At 52.2% G+C, this 20,580-nt stretch overlaps 2 protein-coding genes across 4 annotated transcripts in view; one reads left to right on the forward strand and one right to left on the reverse strand.

The window, feature by feature from the left end:
- The first annotated feature begins 7,334 nt into the window (after positions 1 to 7,334).
- MST1 (macrophage stimulating 1) lies at positions 7,335 to 15,574 on the forward strand. 3 transcript variants are annotated; one of them, XM_075321701.1, is made up of 19 exons: positions 7,335 to 7,611; positions 8,673 to 8,820; positions 9,051 to 9,189; positions 9,659 to 9,771; positions 10,120 to 10,234; positions 10,314 to 10,450; positions 11,141 to 11,261; positions 11,815 to 11,933; positions 12,356 to 12,524; positions 12,608 to 12,738; positions 13,117 to 13,216; positions 13,295 to 13,419; positions 13,875 to 13,907; positions 14,001 to 14,112; positions 14,192 to 14,266; positions 14,391 to 14,537; positions 14,622 to 14,728; positions 14,944 to 15,089; positions 15,174 to 15,574. In XM_075321701.1, exons 2-19 carry the CDS (start codon positions 8,766 to 8,768, stop codon positions 15,333 to 15,335), a joined length of 2,106 nt encoding a protein of 701 aa, XP_075177816.1. In that variant the 5' UTR covers positions 7,335 to 7,611; positions 8,673 to 8,765; the 3' UTR covers positions 15,336 to 15,574. The 3 variants fall into 3 exon arrangements, with proteins under 3 accessions (XP_075177816.1, XP_075177818.1, XP_075177817.1); XM_075321703.1 differs by having other exon boundaries at positions 12,359 to 12,524; XM_075321702.1 differs by lacking the exon at positions 7,335 to 7,611 and adding an exon at positions 7,615 to 7,665.
- A 5-nt stretch (positions 15,575 to 15,579) lies between these two features.
- Positions 15,580 to 20,580, reverse strand: part of APEH (acylaminoacyl-peptide hydrolase) — a 7,898-nt gene continuing 2,897 nt past the window's right edge. The window contains 12 exon segments of the mRNA XM_075322080.1: positions 15,580 to 16,186; positions 16,260 to 16,366; positions 17,778 to 17,880; positions 17,956 to 18,146; positions 18,221 to 18,309; positions 18,399 to 18,479; positions 18,732 to 18,815; positions 19,184 to 19,322; positions 19,399 to 19,487; positions 19,564 to 19,618; positions 19,719 to 19,816; positions 19,894 to 19,982. Of these exon segments, the coding sequence (XP_075178195.1) occupies positions 16,084 to 16,186; positions 16,260 to 16,366; positions 17,778 to 17,880; positions 17,956 to 18,146; positions 18,221 to 18,309; positions 18,399 to 18,479; positions 18,732 to 18,815; positions 19,184 to 19,322; positions 19,399 to 19,487; positions 19,564 to 19,618; positions 19,719 to 19,816; positions 19,894 to 19,982 (1,228 nt within the window). The 3' untranslated portion in view covers positions 15,580 to 16,083.

Below are 20,580 nucleotides of genomic sequence, written 5' to 3' on the forward strand. Positions count from 1 at the left end.
AAGTTTAGGGACACAGTGCGGAGCCATTTTGATGGTGACTGCAAATGAGCCTAATGTCTAAAGTGTTACCAAGGACAGCTGCATAGTGCTCCCCACATAGCGCTCTGCACGCCCTGATCCAGCAATGCTCTGCCGCATGTACGCCCGCAATCATCTGCCACACGCACGCATGCAATGCTCTGCCGCCCGCAATGCTCTGCCACACGCACAATGCTCTGCGACACTTATGCCCGCCCGCAATGCTCTGCCACATGCATGCCCGCAAGCTCTGCCACATGCACGCCCACAATGTTTTGCCACATGCACGCCCACCCGCAATACCCTGCCACATGCACGCCAGCAATGCTCTGCCACACGCTCACACACACAATGCCCTGCTGCATGCATGCCCGCAGCGGCGCGGAGAGCGGGTAGCGGCATCGGGGGGATTTCATTGGAGACGGTAGCGGCTGCGCCCAGTGCCGGAACTCACACAGGCCGAACGGATGACAGGGGGAAAGTGCAGCACACAGCATACGCTGTGAGCTCCACAGAGATGACGCTGATCTCCTCCCTCTGCTGTGATCTGGACAGCGCAGGGGGCGTGCTTCTCAGCAGTGTGAGTCCTGATTACACAGCAGAGCACAGTAATCAATGTGCACTGAGTGATCTGTAATTAATCGCTCAGTGCACACAAGCTGCCATGGTTCTCAGCAGTGTGAGTGTGATTACATAGCACACTGCGGTAAATGTTACGCACAGAGCCATCTCTAGTAGGTCTGTAATAGATTGGTGCACACAGGCTGCCATGGTTGTGTTTACACATTATTATTATTATTATTTATTATTATAGCGCCATTTATTCCATTATTTTTACAAGTGAAAGAGGGTATACGTACAACAATCATTAACAGTACAAAACAGACTGGTATAGGAGGAGAGAGGAACCTGCCCGCTAGGGTTCACAGTCTACAGGGAATTGGTGAGGGTACAATAGGTGAGGACAGAGCTGGTTGCGTAGTGGTCTACTGGACTGAGGGTTAGCCTGGACTCACACTAACGTATGGCATCCGATGCGAGAGCATCGGATGCGATATGCTAATGTACCCCGGCTCAGGCTCTGCTGCGAGCGTGAGCCGAGTGTCATGTGACTGTAACCCGATCTTGCAATCGGGTCACAGCTGTGAAGCTGAGTGCAGGTGTCGCGGGCGGGGAGGATGACGCTGCGCTCACCACGCTCGGGTACGGCACTGCTGCTGCTTGCTGCTCGGTGGCTCGAGCGGTGGGCCGGATCCCGGGGACTCGAGCGTCGCTCCTCGCCCGTGAGTGAAAGGGGGGTGGTTTGGGTTAGGGATATTGTCCGTGATGCCACCCACGGTTGTGGTGAGGTTGTGACACCACCGCTGCTCTGGACGGGGATCCCGGGAGCGATGACAGGGAGCAGCTTGGATGTTAGTTCTCCCCTCCGTGGGTAGGGGGTTGGTTGTCCCGGGGCCCCGGTGAGGGTTAGGGGTGACAGGCGGGTTACGGGGCCTGGTGAGGTACAGGGTCGCGGGGGCAGCGCTGTGCCGCACGTCACGGTGGTGGTACTCACTCAGCCAGTAATCCACACAGAGTCTCTGGTCAAACAAACGGCTGGATGGACGGGTCCCACAGACGGCTGCTGTTGTTCTCCTCCCGGCAGGTTGATGGTGACTGCCTTTCCCTGCACCTGTGTCGTGTTTACGGTTCCAATGGTTTCCCACCAGTAACCCGCTCCCCAGCTTGGATGGATGCTGAGGGAGCCCATTTTGCCCGCAGGCTCTGGCCCTGGGAACTGTAGCCTTGGCGGTGACTGTGTTTCCCTTTACGGTGTGAGCTGTTGCCTTCTATCGGGTCTTGATTGCTGGGAAACCCCGGAGGTTCCCTTCGCAAACGGATTTGACCGGTTTTACGGCGACCCCAAGCCTGGTCGGGGTCCGTAGGCCCTGCCGTACGGTGCTGGCTTCTCTATACTCCCCGATCCGGTACCGCCGGGCCACCGCCCGGCCACGGGCCATACGGTTTGCTCCAATTAGCCTCTCCTGCAGATGGTCACCACCGTCTGCCAACCTTGCTGTAAGTGTCCGGGCCACGCACCCGGACACGGTCAGTCTGCTCCTTTACTCCTTCTCACTCTCAACTCCTCAACTACACTGACTCTCCTTTTCCCGTCTCCAGGACTGTGAACTCCTCGGTGGGTGGGGCCAACCACCTGGCTCCACCCCCTGGTGTGGACATCAGCCCTGGAGGGAGGCAACAAGGATTTGTGTTTGACTTAGGTGTGCCTAGCCGGGGTGTGTTGTTGCAGTACCTATGACGACCTGGCTTGTCCAGGGCGCCACATTCCCCCTTAGTAAAATGCAGACCGTCCGCGGGCTGCCCGTCCATCACCGGTTTTATTTTCACAACTGAAAAAGATAAGAAAACGGTAAAACATGTAAACACATAAGCATTTTTGTAATGACACTTGAACGTTGCAAACGGTAACGGCTTCCGCTCTCTCCCACCCAAACAACCTGGCCCTGATGCTGCCCCTAAGAAGTGGGCAGCACCCCTTGACCCCAGTCCTGAACCAAGTTGCCCGAGCGGGTTCTGTCTCTTTCAGGGGACCCGCGTCCATGGGGACCCCTGAACCCCCAGAGGATCGCCACCGGTTACGGTAGTGGCGGGCCTGGGCCATCCCTTTCCTCCAGGCCCATCCTCCCAAATCTGCCTCTCCGGAGGCGGTAACGGTATCAAGCCAACAAACATATTTATTTACATGCCACTAAGTTTGTGGTTGCCCTGCCAGTTCTCGGGCTTGTCCGTAGCAGTTTCTACGCAACAGTTGCAGAAAGTCCCTACGGGGACTAGTTGCCGGCAACGGCAGGTTCAATCACGGTACAATCAGGTAAACTTCATCGGTTGATTTTTCTTATCATTCACAACTTTTAACTGTACTGGTGGTCCCACCGGGGACAACTTGCAGCAGGGCTCCACTGCCATCACTGCTCGCTCTCGTCCTCCTCACCCGGTCCCGGGTGGAAGACCACAGGCACCAGCCCCTCCAGCGCATAACAGGCGCGACGAGGAAGGGCCGCCCGGTATCCATTATTCCCGCTTCGGGGGATTTAAGTGGCCTCCGCGCCATACAGGGCGACGACTCCCTCGTCCTCCTCTGAAACAGGTTCTGTGTCAGGTCCGGAGTCACTATCATCTGTCCCTGCGCCAGGCGGGTTGCCGCCAGCTGCCGCAGTCTCCGGGCTCGCCACTCCTTCAGCTACCGTTACGAGGTGATGTACGCCAGACGGACCAGCAGCAGCGGGGCGCACGGGCAGGGAAGACGGAGGTCGGCATGAGGGCCAGGGGCAGACCGGGTCCCTCAGCCGCAGCGGCCGGTCCCTCGGGGACACAGGGGTGTGGGTCACTCACCAGCTCCTCTATCATGGCCTCCATTCCGTACACCCGGGCGACCGCAGCTACCTCTTCCACCTCCGCGGTCCACTGCTCCATCAGCAGGCATATCTGACTACGGTAGCGCCGGCAGATCCCCGCCGTTCGAGCCCTGAGCCACGCCGCTGTCCCGGGCACCGGCTCCGTAACCTCTGCGTAGCTGCGCGGGGCGGACATGTTGGTAGCGGTACTTTCCAGGAACCACAAAATAGCAGAGTCCCGACGTCCCTGCTTCCACAGCCGCGGCTACATGCGGCCAGACGCCATTCGTCCCCCTTAGTCTTTTTCCGGCTCCTCCTCTACAGGGGCGGGGTTTCAGCTTTCGCGCCTCCACTGCTCGAGGAGACGCTCGAGCGGGGACTTTTCGCGCCCAAAATGGCGGCTTCTCAAAATTTTCGGCCGGACACCTCCGGCGGTCACAAGGCGCACCTCTACCAGACGGCAGAGCGGTAAGATCCTGTTTGTGACGCCAAGTTGTCGCGGGCGGGGAGGATGACGCTGCGATCACCACGCTCGGGTCCGGCACTGCTGCTGCTTGCTGCTTGGTGGCTCGAGTGGTGGGCCGGATCCCGGGCCCTCGAGCGTCGCTCCTCGCCCGTGAGTGAAAGGGGGGTGGTTTGGGTTAGGGATATTGTCCGTGACGCCACCCACGGTTGTGGTGAGGTTATGACACCACCGCTACTCTGGACGGGGATCCCGGGAGCGATGACAGGGAGCAGCTTGGATGTTAGTTCTCCCCTCCGTGGGTAGGGGGTTGGTTGTCCCGGGGCCCCAGTGAGGGTTAGGGGTGACAGGCGGCTTACAGGGCCTGGTGAGGTGCAGGGTCGCGGGGGCAGCGCTGTGCCGCACGGCACGGTGGTACTCACTCAGCCAGTAATCCACACAGAGTCTCTGGTCAAACAAACGGCTGGATGGACGGGTCCCACAGACGGCTGCTGTTGTTCTCCTCCCGGCAGGTTGATGGTGACTGCCTTTCCCTGCACCTGTGTCGTGTTTACGGTTCCAATGGTTTCCCACCGGTAACCTGCTCCCCAGCTTGGATGGATGCTGAGGGAGCCCCTTTTGCCCGCAGGCTCTGGCCCTGGGAACTGTAGCCTTGGCGGTGACTGTGTTTCCCTTTACGGTGTGAGCTGTTGCCTTCTATCGGGTCTTGATTGCGAAGGGAACCTCCGGGGTTTCCCAGCAAACGGATTTGACCGGTTTTACGGCGACTCCAAGCCTGGTCGGGGTCCGTAGGCCCTGCCGAACGGTGCTGGCTTCTCTTTACTCTCCGATCCGGTACCGCCGGGCCACCGCCCGTCCACGGTCCATACGGTTTGCTCCAATTAGCCTCTCCTGCAGACGGTCACCACCGTCTGCCAACCTTGCTGTAAGTGTCCGGGCCACGCACCCGGACATGGTCAGTCTGCTCCTTTACGCCTTGTCACTCTCAACTCCTCAACTACACTGACTCTCCTTTTCCCGCCTCCAGGACTGTGAACTCCTCGGTAGGTGGGGCCAACCGCCTGGCTCCACCCCCTGGTGTGGACATCAGCCCCTGGAGGGAGGCAGCAAGGATTTGTGTTTGACTTCGGTGTGCCTAGCCGGGGTGTGGGGTGTGTTGTTGCAGTACCTGTGACGACCTGGCTTGTCCAGGGCGCCACACAGGCGCTGTGGAGGAGAGGGAGGGGTTAATCCTCCCATCTCCTCCACTGTCAGCCTGTGCGTATATCGCACTGCACTGGGATAACATCCGAGTGCAGTCCGATGTATCTCTCGCATCCATTCACTTGAATGGGTGCGAGAGATACGGCGGTAGCAGCAAAATGCAGCATGCTGCCGCTTTTCTCGCATCCAGAATCTGGATGCGAGAAAAGCTGACCAATAGCTCGCACTCATAGAATAACATTGGTTCGAGTGTAATGTGAGAATTTCTCGCCTTGCTCTTGTCCGTATTTGTCGCTCGTGTGAGCGTACCTTTATTGTAGGTTGTAGGCTTGTTGGAAGAGGTGGGTCTTGAGGTTCCTCTTGAAGCTTTCCACAGTAGGGGAAGAGTCTGATATGCTGAGGTAGAGCGTTTCAGAGTATGGGGGATGCACGGGAGAAATCTTATACACGATGGTGGGAAGAGGAGATAAGAGAGGAGTAGAGAAGGAGATCTTGTGAGGATCTGAGGTTGCGTACAGGTAGGTACCGGGAGACTAAGGCTACTTTCACACATCCGGCTTGAGCTCTGCGGCTCAATCCGGCTGTGCAAGCTATGCAACGGATGCGGTGAAAACACCGCATCCTTTGCATACGTTTTTCCTTTGCGGCCAGTCCGTTTTTTGCCGCTTGCGGCATGCTACTGAGCATGCGCAGTGGCAAAAACCGCATGCGGCGGCCGGATGCGGTTATTGCCGCATCGCGCCGCATCCGGCCGCCATAGGCATGCATTGAAAAATGCGCCGCATCGGCCGAATGCGGCGCGATGCAGTTTTTTTTTTGCCGCGCGAAAAAACGTGCCAGGCAACGTTCCATCCGGCCGCCGCATCGGCTAAATCTGCCGCATGCGGCAAAAACCGGACGGAACGCAAGGCCATGCGGCACAATGCGGCACTAATTAAAGTCTATGCAAGAAAATCGCAACCGGCAGCAAAAAAAACCGGTTGCGATTTTCCTGCAAAGTGCCGGATTGTGCCGCATAGCAAAAACCGGAGGTGTGAAAGCAGCCTAAGTCACAGATGAGGGGAGGAGACAGGTTGTGGATGGCTTTGTATGTCATGGTTAATGTTTTGAACTGGAGTTGTTGGGCGATGATGATGACTTGCTGCATAGAGTGATAAATGTTTTCACCGCACTGAAGAACCATTTCATCCGATGACTGAGGAATGGGCAAGATAATCATGAAATGAGCAGAACTCTTGCTTTAGAATAGCCTTATAACGAGAGTTAGATGAAACTTAGAGGATAGTGGTTGTATGATCACACAGGACAATAGCCGGAATGTAGGAGCGGCGGGTGGAGCGGAGACAAGTTGTTGCAGGGCATCCAAATGTGTCATATGATCTACTGGCATGTGCCAAGTTGGGTCACTTACTTGGCCGGGACGAATCCCAATCCTCAGAATAGTCAAAGATTGGTGACTGTATCAGTATTGTCATGAGGTGTGGTCAGATATAGTCGTCATTCAGACGTCCATTTTTTCACATGTAGAACCCAAAGCCATTAAAGTCTATGATGATGTTCACATATCCATACTTTTTGTTTGTAAACTGTGTGTCTGTGAACATCATGTACAGCACTGGGGGCGTTAGTGCGCAGTCACACGACCATTTTGTTTCTGCAAAAAATTGTCCTGTTTTTTTCACTGATGCATTCGTGTGGCATCCTTCCCATTCCGTATACGGTCCGTGTAACTTCCGTCTTATTTTTTGTGGACCACAAAAAAAACGGAAGGAGAGTTACATACAGTCCGGGGTATCTGGCCAGATGCTGGTCCCCATATAAAGTCTATAGGGAACAGAATCTGGCGCAAAGGGGTAGGCGCAAGCGATGCATACTCACCGATCACCGGGGCGGCTGTCACACTGCTCCCGCGGCAGTTCAGCTTTGTTATTTATTTTTTTTCATATGTAAAAATCATGAAACTGATGAAAATCAGAACCAGAACTGTGAAGAAACTTGGACGTTTCTTGCAAATACGATAAATGAAAGACATTTGAATGAGGCTGAAGAAAAGCCACCAAGAGACCAGACCAGGTGTGAGAAGCCAAGGACGTAACAAGGGGAAGCCTGGAGTCACACCACAAGTACCAGCTGCTCAAAGTAATAGGCAGGGCAGAGATCAAGTCCAGAACAGCCCATTACTGCCTGCTTCCTGCTGCGGCTGCCTTTTCCTGGGGCTGCCTACCACCTTATTTTTGTGGGATTGCCTGTTGCTGACTGCTCTTGGCCTGTGGCTGCCTTTTACTGACCGCATTTACTTGGTTGCCACTTGCCCCACTTTACCAGCCACTCTTTGCTTTGGATTGCAGGATCATCCAATTTTCTGATTAGTCACCTGATCCTGATCACAGCTGGAAATGAGAGGAAAGAGAGGAACAACAAGATTTCTGGGAGGACTCCTCCTCCTCCCCCTCCCCGCTGAGACCCAACAAACAGCTGCTCCCCCATCATCCCATCCATCAGCTTTGGCCAGGACAGAGGCGTCACACTGAGGTATGAGGCTGTGCATGGTTCCTGGGGACAATGCAATTGTAACTTCTGACAGAGGTAATACCGGTAGTACGGTGTGTTAGGTTTACTGTGTGCGGTATGTTGTACATCGTTCCGTGTCCTTGCCGTGTGCCGCGCATCGTTCCGTGTGGGGTCACACTGAGGTATGAGGCTGTGCGTGGCTCCTGGGGACAATGCATTTGTACCTTCTGACAGAGGTGTGTTAAGTTTTACTGTGTAGCACATGCATAGAGGAGAGTCCTGCACCACTCAACCACCTTAGTTACCTTGTGCAATTAACCCACGTGCGTGGAATCCAGCTCCAGTGTTAGAAATTACCTGGTCTCAGTGTGCTGGTCAGGAAGAGAAAAACGTGTCCAACTGAGTCCATGAAAGAAAGAAACCTGACCGCAATCAGCTTCAATGCCGGGGATACTTTGGTGGACCCGTGGAAGCCTGATTGGCAGGCGAAACGGCCGTCGTCCTCAGGTGAGGGACCCCGCATCCAGGTCTCCTCTCGCCTCTTTTACTCTGCACCTATGAACTTCAAATAAAGTTTCCCGGCACTGAAGCTGATTGCGGTCAGGTTTCTTTCTTTCATGGGCTAAGCTTTACTGTGTGCGACATGTTGTCCCGTGTACTATCATGTGCCGCAGATCATACATTGTTCTGTGTCCTTGTGCCACGCATTGTTCCGTATCTTTTCCGTATCGTCGCTGCTGCCATGTTCCATGCTCCGTGTGCTGGTATCACTGCCGTGTGCCATAATGTCTTACCGCCACCACACAACACATAGTCTTCTATTTCAAAAGACTGAGCCACCACCACGTCCTCTGCCCGGAATCCTTTTGTGTACAAATTGATTTGGGCAATGACAGAAGGTCAGAGTCCAGCGTCCACCCACGACATAATCTCTTCTCCGTGGTAGAACGACAAGGCCCAGCTCCATAGTGTCCCTCTCCTCAATGTGCAGGAACATTGGCTTGGACTGGACTGTTCACCTGCAGTTTGCGAAATCCTAAGAGAACTTTTTTTCCTTTTTATTTCCGGTCCTCGTGGAGCAGAGCGGTCCACCGACGGTTATTGTGTCATCTGGGCAAATATTTGTGAAGTGGAGTTTGAGGTTCAGTGACTGGAGCAGAGCTCCATACTGAGCCATGCTGCTGGGTCTGTCCACGCTCGTCCTGCACGCCGCCGTCGTCGTTACAGCAGGTAAAGTATTGTGCGATTCTGCTGCTTGGACCGAGTGTAGACAGATGTATACAGTGTATCCTATTGTATGTCTCCCAGGAAAGGGTTAACAACCCCCCCCCCCTCCCGCAGACAGATGTATACAGCTCCCATTCATCTCAATGATAAATCCCCATGCAGGGAGCGCTCTCTAGTGGCCGCAGGTAGAATGAGAGCAGTATTATTCTACAATCCTGACTCTGTACCCCTAGTTCAGCGCAGTGCGATCAACGACTACCAGCGATCTAAGGCGACTGAACTCGTCCATCTGAACGACGGGAAAGTCAAAGAAGAAATCACCGGTGACGTTCACGTCTGTGCCAAGAAGTGCTCGGAGCTCCTGGACTGCAGGTGGGTACTGCCAACCTGTAATGGGGAGTAATGTCTGTGTATTATTGGTGGTAAATAAAGCCAAATACACAAGATGTGACTCCTGAATCTCACCGATCACTGGCGCAGCCAAGCAGATCCTGATATGTCAGAAAAACACTATCTTATGTATTCCATAAAAATAGTATGTTAGGGCGAAACAAGTATATTGATAGGGAAGTCAAGATAATGGCTGTTATAACCTAAATATAATATACAGCGGAGTCACTATGTATATTACATTACTGATCCTGAGTTACATCCTGTATTATCCTCCAGAGCTGCACTCACTATTCTGCTGGTGGCGTCACTGTGTACATACACTGCGTTACTTATCCTATATGATACTCCAGAGCTGCACTCACTATTCTGCCACTGTGTTACATACAATACTTATTATGGTATTATACTCCAGATCTGTGCACACTATCTTTCTGGTGGATGTTTTTAGGTCTTTTGATTATAATCTGAAGTCGCTGAGTTGTCGGCTGCTCCCGTGGACTCAGAATTCTCTCCATGTTACACTGCAGAAAAACATCAACTATGACGTGTACCAGAAGAAAGGTGAGCGCCTCATTGCCACGCTCCCAGAGACAGGTAGAAGAGGATACATACAATTCTCTAAATCTGTGGCCACATCTGCTCCCTCCTGACTCAGCCTCTTTCATAATTATTCTATCTTATGGTGTTATCCTCTGACTTTGCTCTGATCTTCTCATTTTTTGACTATTTTTACCTTTTTGATTCCACAACTAATAATTAGAATCCCCCACCTCTGATCCTCTCTCGATAGTATTGTCTCCTCCCCTGATTCACTCCGCTCCTCTTCTCTCCTGATTTGCTCCTCATCTCCTCTCCTGATCTCTTCCTCTTCCGCTTCCTCCGCTCCTGATCGTCTCCATCTCCCCTAAGACTATGTCCGTGACTGCATCGTGGGTGACGGGGCGTCTTATCGTGGAAAAGTGTCCAAAACTAACAAAGGAAAGACGTGTCAGCACTGGAGGCTGAAGTTCCCCCATGACCATAAGTAAGCGCCCCCTGTAGTGAGCCGTATTCTGTATTAAACTAGTAAGTTGTGATGTCATTGTGTGACTCTCTCTTCTCAGATATTCGCCATCTGCTCAGAATGGCCTGGATGAGAACTATTGCCGAAACCCGGATCGTGACAGTGGAGGACCCTGGTGCTACACCACCGACAAGAACACCCGGCACCAGCTGTGCGGCATCAAGAAGTGTGAGGATGGTGAGTGCTCCCCATATCACGTGACTTGTTGGGGCGCACTCCACATTACAAAACGATCCAGTGCAGTCCTATGTAAATGAGGTCTCTGTATAAGGATTTTTGTATTCCTCATTTATTCTAAGATCTGTTTGCTGTCAGTGAAATGTTTGCATCCAGAGGCTGAAGCTCGTTCTGACCTTGCCCTGCTCACAGAGCATAGGGTTTGTTACAGTGTATAAGTGCAAATAAGAGCCATCAGCCTGGAGACATTGCAGGTCACCGCTTGTTGCTGAAGCTCACAGAGGATTGTTCTCACTGATACATTGTCACAGATGTGAGGATGTCCGAATGTTCAAGCGGAGATTTTACATTGCTGAGGAATGGAAATACAATCCTAGAATAGTAGTAGAACCTCTCATTACATTGATAAAGCAGTGCCGGCCCGATAATCAAAATGCAGTAGTTGGAGCTTTCTGCATTGGACGGAGCAGCTTGAGGCCTGCTGGTGCTCTGTTTGGCGGGCTGGTGCTCTGTTTGGCGGGCTGGTGCTCTGTTTGGCGGGCTGGTGCTCTGTTTGGCGGGCTGGTGCTCTGTTTGGCGGGCTGGTGCTCTGTTTGGCGGGCTGGTGCTCTGTTTGGCGGGCTGGTGCTCTCTTCCGGTGGCCGTAGTCCAATGTTCTGGCCCTCATGTCTTGTTTTATTCTCTCTGCAGCTGTCTGCCTGAACTGCAATGGTGAGGATTACCGTGGATCGTTGGACCACACCGAGACGGGCAGAGAGTGCCAGCGATGGGACCTGCAAAGCCCACACACTCACCCATACAATCCGGAGAAGTAATTACAGGACTGGGACTCCGAGGGCTGGGGTGCAGGGACGCCTTTTACATGCATGTCTTCCCAGAAGGGCCACAATTTCTTGCCATGGTGTTATAGGACAGTTCAGGGTAATGGGCACTGGTACACTCATCCAGGTACACCCCCCCCCCCCCCCTATATTCCTACAATCTAAAGACTGGCTTATGCCAGACGAGGGCACCATCCCCTGATAGTATAATATATAAGGCTATTCTCTGGGTGGCGCCTGGCGGTGTGCGTGGGTGGCGCCTGGCGGTGTGCGTGGGTGGTGCCTGGCGCATTATGGAGTTAGACTGGTATGTTATGTAATAAGGGCACAGTAGGATAAATTTGCATTCTATTTTCACTCTTTTTGGGGTGCCAGTGGCGCCTCATATACTAGATTGTCACCAGTCGATTTTCATCCCCCTTCTGTGACTCTGGTTCTGTCACTTCTGCAGTTATCGATGATGTCCCCTCTTTATGATTTATATTTCCCCCTTGAATTTCTGCTCTGAAGTCACAGGATAATATAACTCCTCCATTTCTTTAGATATCCGGACAAACACCTGGATGATAACTACTGTCGGAACCCGGACAACTCGGAGCGGCCCTGGTGCTACACCACAGACCCCAGCATGCAGAGAGAGTACTGCAGCATCACCAAGTGCAGTAAGGCCGGCACATGAGGGGGGAGCACTAACAATGGGGGCAGAGTGTAACCGCAGAAGACTGACTGCAGCTCCGGAGGATAAGACATGATGGTAGAATAGTGACTGCAGCTCTGGAGGTGACTGAAGGATAAGACCTAATGTAATAACAGAATAGTGAGCGCAGCTCTGGAGGATAAGACATGATGGTAGAATAGTGACTGCAGCTCTGGAGGTGACTGAAGGATAAGACATGATGTAAGAACAGAATAGTGACTGCATATATAGTGATACCCTGCACAGTGAAGGTCTCTATGTGAAAGTGTATATATACATTTATATACATATCAGTGACTATGCACTTTCTTTGGGTTTGTGCAGCTGGTAACGCTTTGCTGAGCTGATGCTTCGTGTCTTTGTCCTGTCTTTCTCCATCTTGTAAAGCAGAGAAGCAGCGTCAGCACAGCGTCCCCATCATCAGTAGCTGCTTCTCTGGTAAGGGCGAGGGTTACCGCGGGAAGGCTGCTCTCACCACTTACGGGATCCCTTGCCAGAGATGGGACTTGCAGACACCACACAAGCATCGCTTTCTGCCCGAGAAATACCCTTGCAAGTGAGTGACACCCCAGACTACGACTCTCAGCTGTGCCTGCAGGATGGTGGGAGAGTAGTCTGACCTTGCGTGTTTCCTTGTAGGGGTCTGGAGGAGAATTACTGCCGGAATCCGGATGGTTCAGAAGCCCCCTGGTGTTTCACTTCAGACCCCAAGATGAGAATGGCGTACTGCTTCCAGATCAAGCGCTGTCCTGACGAGGTTGCAGATGTGGGTGAGTAGTGGACTGACCGCAGCTGATCAGCGGCACCAGTACTGTATATTGCCACTGATCTCAATCGCCATAGCTGTAAACCAAGCCTCCCCCCGCCTACTGTAATGGCACTTCATCACTGTCTGTTCCTCGCCATTTCTAAGATCTCCGCTTGCTGCCGGTGAATGAAGACTGTTTTTTTATATTTTTATCGTAATTCTACTCACATAGGTGGAGGTTTGTTACAATGTATCAGTGTTGACAATCCTCTTTGAGCTAAACACAGTAGGTGCTCAGATCTCTCCCCTATCCTCTTTTCACTCACACAGCTGGAGGTCTGTTACAGTGTATCAGTGTAGATGTTCCTATGATTATTTTTTTTTTTTTCTTTCTGTGCAGGCTGTTTCTTTGGGAATGGTGAGACTTACGATGGAAACGCCAATAAGACCCGGAAGGGGATCCCATGTCGCAGCTGGAGCGAGATGTCCAATGACCTTCCGTATGTGGCGACTCTGCGCCTCTTTGCCGTGTTCTGCAGAGAACTCTGATAATGAGACTCTCATTATTCTCTCTACAGATTTACTGCAACTGATTCCTTACAGGAAAACTACTGCCGGAACCCAGACGGTGACAGCCACGGCCCCTGGTGTTACACCAAGGACCCCAACATACCCTTCGACTACTGCGCAATCAAACCTTGTGGTAAGAAGGATAAACATGACCAGCACAATGGAGTGCAGCAGTCTGGTAGAGCTGATCCTCGTACTAGAAGGTGCAGATGTACTGACCACAACTAGAAAGTGGGTAGAGATAACAGCTCTGGATGTCACTAGGAATAAGTCATGATGTAAAAGCAGAATAATTACTGCAGCCTTGGAAGTGACTGGAGGAGAAGACACAATATAACAGCAGAATAGTGAGTGCAGCTCTGGAGGATAAGACATGATGTTACAGCAGAATAATGACTGCAGCATTGGAAGTGACTGGAGGATAAGACAAGACATGATTTAAGAGTAGAATAGTTAGTGCAGCTCTGGAGGTGGCTCGAGGATAAGACACTATGTAACAGCAGAATAGTAACTGAATGTTAAGACATTGATGTAAATCAGTTGCAGATGCCGGGGTCTATTCAAGTTGATTTTCATTTCTCTTTATAGATGGAGAGCTATCTCTCAGCCTTAAAGAAGCCGGTAAGACATGCTCTCTTGCTTTCCCATAGCAAACCCCCCCTTGACTCGTAGCCCAAATTCTTGCCTCATTTGGCATCATGGTTGTTGTTGCAGAAAAAATTGAATTTGATTCTTGTGGTAAAAGGATTGACCGAGCCGTGAATAAGGGGCGTATGGTGGGTGGAGTCCCTAAAAACTCACCGTGGACCGTCAGCTTACGTAATCGGTGAGAAGCCAGGCCCAACGTGGCACAAACTCAGCAGCGGTCTGACAGCATTAATCCATGTGTCCCTCTCTATCTGCAGAAAGGGCGACCACTTCTGCGGGGGGTCCCTGGTGAAGGAGGACTGGGTGATCAGCAACACACAATGCTTCTCCTGGTGAGATTGGGGGATATTGTTCTGCTTCTGTATGTGGATGATTTGGGGCTTAGTATGTGGATGGGGAGCCCTCTCCGTCCCCACATGGAACTATATGTAGAACGTTATGCTTGTATTTCCGCAGTGACGCTGATCTCTCCGGATATCGCGCCATGGTGGGAACACTCTACGCTAATCCCGGAATTAATGACCCTGAAGTGCAGTCAGTGGCTTTCAGTAAGATCATGTGTGGCCCGGCGGACTCCAGCCTCGTCATGTTAAAACTGGAGAGGTGAGAAGTGTGTGCAGACCCCCCACGGACACCAGAAATTCCTTATCACTCGGTATTCCGACTCTGCTCCTCTTACCGTTTCAGACCAGTGACCCTAAACGCCAGAGTGGCCCTCATCTGCCTTCCTCCTGAGCGATACATTGTCCCTCCAGAGACGAAGTGTGAGATTGCTGGGTGGGGAGACACCCGGGGTAAGTGCCATCAGGGACGCAGATTGTCATGTGATCAGGGCTGGAGATGGGCGCAAATTTCAAGAAGACCTGTGTGGTTAAGAAATGTTTTCTGTTCATCTGTAGTGCTTCATGTGGAGGTGGGTATGACCCCCCCCCCCCCCCCTCCTCCTCCTCCTGTGCATTGTATATTTTCAGTGGCCAATTCTGCCCACTCATGTCTCCTTCCCCCACAGGCACAGGCCACGAGGGTGTACTGAAGGTGGCAGACTTTACTGTGATGAGTAATGATGAGTGTAACACCTACAGTAAGAGCCGGAAGCTGGTGCTGGACCATGAGATCTGTACCAAGCCCTTGCCAGTGGAGCGGGGGGCCTGTGAGGTGAGTGACCCGGGAGGGGTGCAGAACATCCCACCAATGCTGAATACTGTACTCTGTAATTCTATAATGTCTCCACTTTTTTAGGGGGATTATGGGGGTCCGCTTGCCTGCCTGACCGATGAGTGCTGGGTACTGGAGGGGGTTATTATTCCTGCCCGTGGATGTGGGAAGATCAATGTACCGGGCGTGTTCACCAGGGTCTCCCTCTACGTGGACTGGATCAATAAGGTGATGAAGATGATATGAGGGACTGTGCTCCCTACAGACTGTGAATAGGACTGGACATTACAGGGGAGGACAATGGGGACTTGCAGTAATTATTTCAGTGTGTACAGCGGCTGCTCCATACCCCCCTTCTCCCCCCTGAGTTGCAGCTTGTCACCCTCATTATGTACACATCAGCAATACCATGATCATTTGTGTTGCCAATCAGTAGGAGGCACTGTATTTTACATTTTCAATAAAGTTTTATAATTACAATAAAATTCAGAAACATATGAATTCATCATTTAGCAACTGGAGCAATGGCTGACCCCTAAGTTATAGGGGGCAAAGCTCCCATCAGAGAGCTCCTATCCCCCTCCTCTCAGATTGGTGAGATAAGACAATGATGTAGCAGCTGCACTGGAAATACTTTATTGCTGTAGAAAAGTTAGAAAAATTTACAGAAAATGAGAAAAATACAGCGGCCTCCTTGCAAATGTCATCACGGGATGAAATTAGCACAGCGCTCTGGAGATGATGGGTGTGATCAAGTCTCCTGCCTGTGACCGCGGTCAGATAAGACTGCGGCTATTCCAAGGCTACAAACCTGCTGGGAGTTGTAGTTCTGCAGCAGCCACTGGTCAGTCTGTTATAAAGTATTAGGAATCCTTATAATTATACAGCAGGGCTTATATCTGGTCACTGCAGGAGAGGGGACCTTGCTCTGGCAGTGCATTAGTTAACCGTGGATGTGCTGGACAAGCCAGCCCTGTAGATTACTGGGGGTTCATTATTCCAGATGTTTGAGAATCCACAGCGCGATATTCATGAAGCCGTCAGATTCAGCATCGACTTTGGACAACGCATGATTGTTTCCAGGATACCAGAGTAACCTATGGAAGAAAAAGGTTCAATGCAGCACAGAGTATTTATAGCAGTGTAGAGTGAGTGGGTGACAGTACCTACCTCGCCTCCACCCCATGAGCTCTCAGAGCCTTATAGTACTCCAGACCCTGAGTATTCGGGACACGACGGTCCTCAGCTCCCAGCATCAACAGAACGGGGGTCTTCACCTGAGGACAGAACAGCTGTCAATGATTAAGTACAGCATAGCCCAACCCAAGTCATGTGCTCTCATTAACCCTCATCTGAGGGAGGAGGAAAGAGCGGCGCTTTTTCTACAGTCAGAATTGTGACGAGATGAGGCCCTGCCACCCGTACAGAACAGAAGAGCCCCTCGCGTCAGCACTCTCTCCTGTTAGCAAATGAAACCCTGCCTCCTGTCAGCAGATGTGGCCTCTCCATTGGTACAGACCAGCAGATTCCCCTCCTGTCAGCAGACAAGGCCTCTCCATTGGTACAGACCAGCAGATTCCCCTCCTGTCAGCAGACAAGGCCTCTCCATATGTAGACATGGCCTCTCCATTGGTACAGACCAGCAGATTCCCCTCCTGTCAGCAGACATGGCCTCTCCATCCATACAAACCAGCAGAGTCCCCTCCTGTCAGCAGACATGGCCTCTCCATCCGTACAGACCAGCAGATTCCCCCTCCTGTCAGCAGACATGGCCTCTCCATCCGTACAGACCAGCAGATTCCCCTCCTGTCAGCAGACATGGCCTCTCCATCCGTACAGACCAGCAGAATCCCCTCCTGTCAGCAGACATGGCCTCTCCATCCGTACAGACCAGCAGAATCCCCTCCTGTCAGCAGACATGGCCTCTCCATCCGTACAGACCAGCAGAGTCCCCTTCCTGTCAGCAGACATGGCCTCTCCATCCGTACAGACCAGCAGAATCCCCCTCCTGTCAGCAGACATGGCCTCTCCATCCGTACAGACCAGCAGATTCCCCCTCCTGTCAGCAGACATGGCCTCTCCATCCGTACAGACCAGCAGATTCCCCTCCTGTCAGCAGACATGGCCTCTCCATCCGTACAGACCAGCAGATTCCCCTTCCTGTCAGCAGACATAGCCTCTCCATCCGTACAGACCAGCAGATTCCCCTCCTGTCAGCAGACATGGCCTCTCCATCCGTACAGACCAGCAGATTCCCCTTCCTGTCAGCAGACATGGCCTCTCCATCCGTACAGACCAGCAGATTCCCCTCCTGTCAGCAGACATGGCCTCTCCATCCGTACAGACCAGCAGATTCCCCCTCCTGTCAGCAGACATGGCCTCTCCATCCGTACAGACCAGCAGATTCCCCTCCTGTCAGCAGACATGGCCTCTCCATCGGTATAGCACAGAAGAGCTTCTCCTGTTACCAGGTGAGGCCCTGACACTGCCCATGGAGACTAGACTAACCTTACTTCATTAACACCAAACCGGGTCCCCGGAATAACCCCCAATATTCCTACCACACTAATGACTTAGGATCTCAGACAGAAGAGCAGAAATCCAGAGACTGGTTCAAATACTGCACAGGGTTATGTGAAAAGCTGCTCCGGGGGCACATACTTCTGCCCATATACTTAACTCATGTACCTTAGAGATGTAGATTATGGGGGATTTATTCAACATGTCTCCCCACTGTTTGGCCTCTGGGAGCACCTCACAGGAGAATGTCAGGCCAGATTCCACATGACACCTAGGAGGCAGAAAGACTGAACATCATTGACAAGAAGTACGATGGGAGGTTCTGGATGGGCGGTGCGGCTCTCACCAGTCTGGTATGTCAGTAGATCCGGTCATAGCAGGGATGTTGGTCACTGGGTTTCGGACCACGCAGGCTTTGTAGAACTCTGGGTACTGTCCAATCAGATGGCAGGAGAGGAAACCTCCGTGAGAACCACCACAGAGTGCCACCTTGTTTGGATGAACAGGCTCGGACTGTAGGACCTGCATCACCGCCGTCTGGGGAGAGGGGCTGTAATCAGCAAGGCTAAATATGCAGCACCCCCCCCCATACCACCAGAAAGACCCTCTACCTGCATGTCTTTCACATCTTGATCTCCCACCTTTCCGAGCAGCGACATGACACTGTGCTGCCCGAAACCTAAAGACCCTCTGTAATTCACTGCAAAATACAGACAGAAGGGGAAGGTAAGGCCGGTAGCTGCATAACACGTACGAACCAGCACAGACCCACACCCGGCCCCATCTCACCTAACAGCACAGCGAAGCCCATCTTGCACAGCACGGCCGGGTACAGCATCCATTCACTGATGAACACTGAGTGCGGACCCCCTGTAAGAAAAAGACAGTGTGAGACAGAGACCCCCCAGATACAGAGACTGTTGCCCTGTGGGCAGAAAACAATACAAGATAGGAATGGGAACCCCAAAATAAGGACTATAGGCACAGTGTTGGGAAAGGACCCCCAGAAAATGAGTGGTCTTCTGCAGGGAGAAAACAGTTTGAAATAGGAGCAAAGGCCCCATAGAGTGAAAGGACCATGTTGGACTGGGACCAGGAAAAGGAGAAAACTCAACAACTCACCATGAGGGTAGACCACCAGAGGATGATGGCCCTCCAAGGGGATGGTGCTTGGCTTCAGAAGGACGGATTCAAAGTCTAGGCCGGCTATAAAACAAAAGGAGGAGGTCAGGATAACACGTGGCCTCACACAGAAGACTTCAGTGACTCCTCACAGATTCCACAAGTAACGGGACAGTGCTGCGACTTTTTGCCAGACCTTGTCCTGGATTCCTCATGAGTGAGCCACAATTCTGATGTAAAACACTTTCCAATGAACACAATGTTGCACAAAAATTTTGACGTCGGCTTGTCTGAGGCTATAGCCTGAAACCCTCCTGATTCAGTCCTGCTCAGACAGCGGAGTTTGCTACAATATATCCAGTCTAATATTCCTCATTGGCTTCATCGATAAATCTTAACGAGCTCTCAGCTGGGAGCAGGACCATGCCAGTAGTTTTCGCCTGGCTACGTACGATATTGGGGGTGTTCCTGCTCCAGCGGAGGCTGATGGCTCTTGTAGCTCCAGTCTATTTCAGCGATGCAATTCTCCTCCTCTAGAGACACCCACGTAATTTCCGCCTCTTTACCGGCCGGTGGCAGAAAGCCCACTTTCTGCAGAGAAGTGAGAAATCTCATAAGGAAAGGGGAGTGCGGAGGGGCACGAGAAGAGGGAGAAGCGAGGACTCACCACTGTCGGGGGGCAATTAGGAGAAGAAAATCTGACAACGAGGAGGTCGCGATCTACAGTCATTAACTTCCAGCTGCCGAGAGCAGCATCTGCAAAACAACCAGGAGACCTCAGTGACCAAACCTGTAAACACGGAGGCGGCACAAGATGCAGCGAGCGTCTCACCCTGGGTATGTAGAGCGGTTACCGTCCCAGTCATCGTGTCAACTACAAACAGGGCCTGAGTGAGAGAAGGACCACAAGTATATAAATGTGTCCTGCGGCCGTGTCCATGTCAAGCAAAAGAACAGCTGAGTGTGACGCCCCCTACAGTCCTGTACCTGGCGACTGCGCAGAGCCGTGTCAATGATGACCCTCTGACTGTCCGCTGACCAGCAGAATGGTGCCAGCAGAGATGTGTAAATGCCCCCGAACTGCCCTGGGGAACGAGAGAAGATCATGAGGGCGATTACAGATAGGCGAATGATTACGGGAGGGATGCAGGGAATCACTTACCATCTACGGATCTGGGGATGATGTCCACCACAGTGGAGGTGACTTTAGTGTACCAATCGTACTGGAAAAAAATTAGAGACTCCGTCATATTTTATTCTTATAATCTATGGCAGACCTGGTCAAAGTATCGCAGACCAGGACAGCCAAAGGGTAATGCCCTATACCATGCGGCTGCCACCCACCCGGCATCGCACTTGCACATTTATCTGCTTCCTCAGGATGCACATAGCAGTGAAAACAATGATGGAGCAGGGAGCCACCATCATGGAGAATGCGCACCTGACTGATGAAGTAACTACATCATCCACCTGTGCCTCCGTATACAGCTGACCCAAGGAGTGGTGAACGGGGTGAGGGAAGTACATTGTGGGAAATTGAGGTGACTCCGCGCTGTGTGTGGGAGCTTAATTCTGCTTAATATTAAAGGGAACCTGTCACCGGATGTTTATAATACTCACCTAACGGTCGGTGCGGAGCAGACTAGTCGGATGGGCGTCTCTGTTCTCCAGGTCCGCGCCTCCTCTTTCGGCCATCTTTGTCTGAAGCTAGTGTGGATGACGCGTTCTACGACATCCACACTAGCCGACATTGAGGTCCTGCGTATGCGCACTACAATACTTTTATCTGCCCTTTTCAGGGCGGATCAAGGTGTGCCTGCGCAGGACCTCAATGCTGGCGATGGTGTAT

Source organism: Anomaloglossus baeobatrachus, chromosome 8 (assembly GCF_048569485.1).
Source record: "Anomaloglossus baeobatrachus isolate aAnoBae1 chromosome 8, aAnoBae1.hap1, whole genome shotgun sequence".
Taxonomy (NCBI): domain Eukaryota; kingdom Metazoa; phylum Chordata; class Amphibia; order Anura; family Aromobatidae; genus Anomaloglossus; species Anomaloglossus baeobatrachus.